Raw genomic sequence first — 2496 nt, 5'->3', positions numbered from 1 at the left:
CGACATGGCTCTCGACAGGAAGTGGATGCCCCACGTGCACTGCAGCGTCAATGGCGTGTCCGCGCTAGCATTGTTCGGCAATGGAGCTGACCTTTGGGTGGTCTCCCGTGTATGCATGGAGTGACTGGAATTGACTGGCGTAATGTGTACTCCTGTCTGCGAGCCAGTTGCTGCTCCGCAGTCGCTTTCAACGCGGCCGGATGTATAGCAGCCGTCAGAATGTTAACTGATTGCTTGGGTTCCTGCCTTGGCAAATGTGCAAAATCAAGGTGCTCCAGCATGCAACAAGTACAGACGACCTACCCGAGACTCGGCGTCACGAACTCTCGTGTCCACCAGCTAAACCTCACACGATAAGCCATTCTCAAGTGTGTTTCGTTGCATTTCAAGAAAAACTCCCTGTCAACTGATAATCTCGGCATGTATTTTGGAAATAACTCGAACTTCGTGCAAGTGTCGACATACAAGGCAATAAATTGATCTACCATTTGGATCTCGGCATGTTGTTCATGGCAGTGGCGAAAGCCAAGCCTTTACGAAGTACATTTGTGCAATAGGCTTTAAAAAAGTTATGTAAAGGAACCTCATTTTGCAATTGAAACCCCTCGAACGCACTCAAAATGTCCCGCGAAACCCCCACGCATCAAAACCAACGCCGTGATATGCGGCTCGTGCGGCAAGCCACGCTCGCTGTCGTAAACCGCAATGCAAAACGCTAGAACGAGCGTGATCGCTTCTCGTCAGCCCCACACGATGACGCAAACGATGGTGACTCAATTCATCCCGTCTTCGACAGTATTCACTCCATGACGAATTTTTCTCAAGCCGAATTTGAATCGCTCTGGTTCGCCATCAAACCAAGCGTTCTTCGTACATGGAACGTCGGCAAGGGACGCAAATGTCCCTACTCTGGCAAAGACATGCTCTTTATGCTGCTCACTGTCGTGAAGACTGGAGGGACTTGGGAGTTCCTGGCTGCCCTGTTTGGACTTCAAGCTTCATCATTTGAAAAAATGGTCACGAAGTTTTTGCTGAAAATTCACGACTAAGTCTACGAAACTTATGTTCAAGATGAAGCCAAGCTGCGTACAATGAGCAATCTTGTTGCCACTGAGAAGACGTTCCTAAGCTTTCCTGCTGCATTGTACGCTGTCGACGCCACATTCCAGCAGAGCAACAGGCCCATGGGAAACCACAATGAGTCCATGTTTGTATTCAGCGGCAAACACAAACTTTATGGCAAAAAGGTGGAGGTCTCTGTCAGTCCGTCGGGCTATGCTTTGAACGTCAGTCATCATGTGCCAGGCTCTGTCCACGACAAAACCCTCTTTGACCAGTGCAATGGATTTCACGGTTCATTCCGTGGCAAAAAACCTTCGGAGCTCCACATGGAAGACACTTGTCCCTTGGTTGACACTTTTCCCGACGAGTGGCCCTTTTTAGCCGACAGTGGGTATCAAGGAGCCCAGCATTCTTTTCGTTCCATTATTCCTGAACGTGCATATGCCGGAAATCGTTTGGCATTGCACTTGGACAATACGAATCAACGCATTGCGTCGGACAGAATTATTGTGGAAAACTGGTTCGGACGGAATTGTACTCTCTGGGGTGTTGTGTACGACAAATACAAGTGGAGTTCTGAGCTGTACGATACCATTTTTAGGCTCTGCACAAGTTTGACAAATTACCACATTCGATTCTCTCCATTGAGAGCTGAAGATGGCGAGAACTGCAGACGAATTTTGAATCGGCTGCGCCATATTCATGAGGACATTCGAAACAGAAGACGCCTTGCCCAGCAGACGTATCGCGCACGCCGTCAAGTTTCGATGATGGACTTCCCTGCCACGCCGTAAACAGGTAGATTCAGTTTGGTAAGATGTATGAATATATTGCTTTGTTTGTTGCTCTGAAGTCTTCCATCGAATTGTTTCAAATGAATCATCGTCCACATCATGTCAAGTTGTTTCGTGCTTGCGATTTGATTTGGGAAATATACGAGTTATTGCGCAGGAACTGAATCTCATGGCTTACATTGAGCGAAAGCACTTGATATCGACTGTACGAAGGTCTGTACGAAAGTCCAAGACGTTCTTGGCGTAGCACAGGGCGACATTTTCCGTCGTTAGCTAGAAGAAAGTCGAAAAAGAAGCTCCCCGTCCGGGAATTGAACCCGGGTCACCCGCGTGACAGGCAGGTATACTGACCACTATACTAACGAGGATCTCATACTTCTGATCGACTTGCCTTTACACACTCAACAACATACCTACTATTTGGTCAACCTTTCTCTTCCGAAATCTAGCCACTTTGCTAGCCTGAAACTCAACCACATGCTATGCTTATTGTGCTGCCACCCGACACACTCTTGACAATCGCAATCACCACCTCTACATACCTCTTTCACGTCCAACTCTCAAACTGCAAAACCATTCTACCAACCCCCCCTCCGCACCACGGTATTGGCATCATGCATGCATCCGCCAGATCTTGCGA

The 2496-nt window shown here is 48.1% G+C and overlaps 1 protein-coding gene and 1 non-coding gene across 2 annotated transcripts; one reads left to right on the top strand and one right to left on the bottom strand.

The window, feature by feature from the left end:
- Nucleotides 1–806: 806 nt before the first annotated feature.
- H310_00835 (hypothetical protein) lies at nucleotides 807–1049 on the top strand (the record flags this gene model as incomplete). The annotated part of the gene is made up of 2 exons (XM_008863759.1): nucleotides 807–870; nucleotides 919–1049. 2 exons carry the CDS (start codon nucleotides 807–809, stop codon nucleotides 1047–1049), a joined length of 195 nt encoding a protein of 64 aa, XP_008861981.1.
- Nucleotides 1050–2152: 1103 nt separating this feature from the next.
- H310_00834 lies at nucleotides 2153–2224 on the bottom strand. The gene has a single exon. It is a non-coding gene; the product is annotated as a tRNA-Asp (tRNA).
- Nucleotides 2225–2496: the final 272 nt, after the last annotated feature.

This window comes from Aphanomyces invadans (genome assembly GCF_000520115.1).
Source record: "Aphanomyces invadans strain NJM9701 unplaced genomic scaffold supercont1.1, whole genome shotgun sequence".
In the NCBI taxonomy this organism is placed as follows: domain Eukaryota; phylum Oomycota; class Saprolegniomycetes; order Saprolegniales; family Verrucalvaceae; genus Aphanomyces; species Aphanomyces invadans.
The sequence above is the reverse complement of the archived record's forward strand: the minus strand, read 5'-3'. Positions and strand labels throughout refer to the sequence as shown.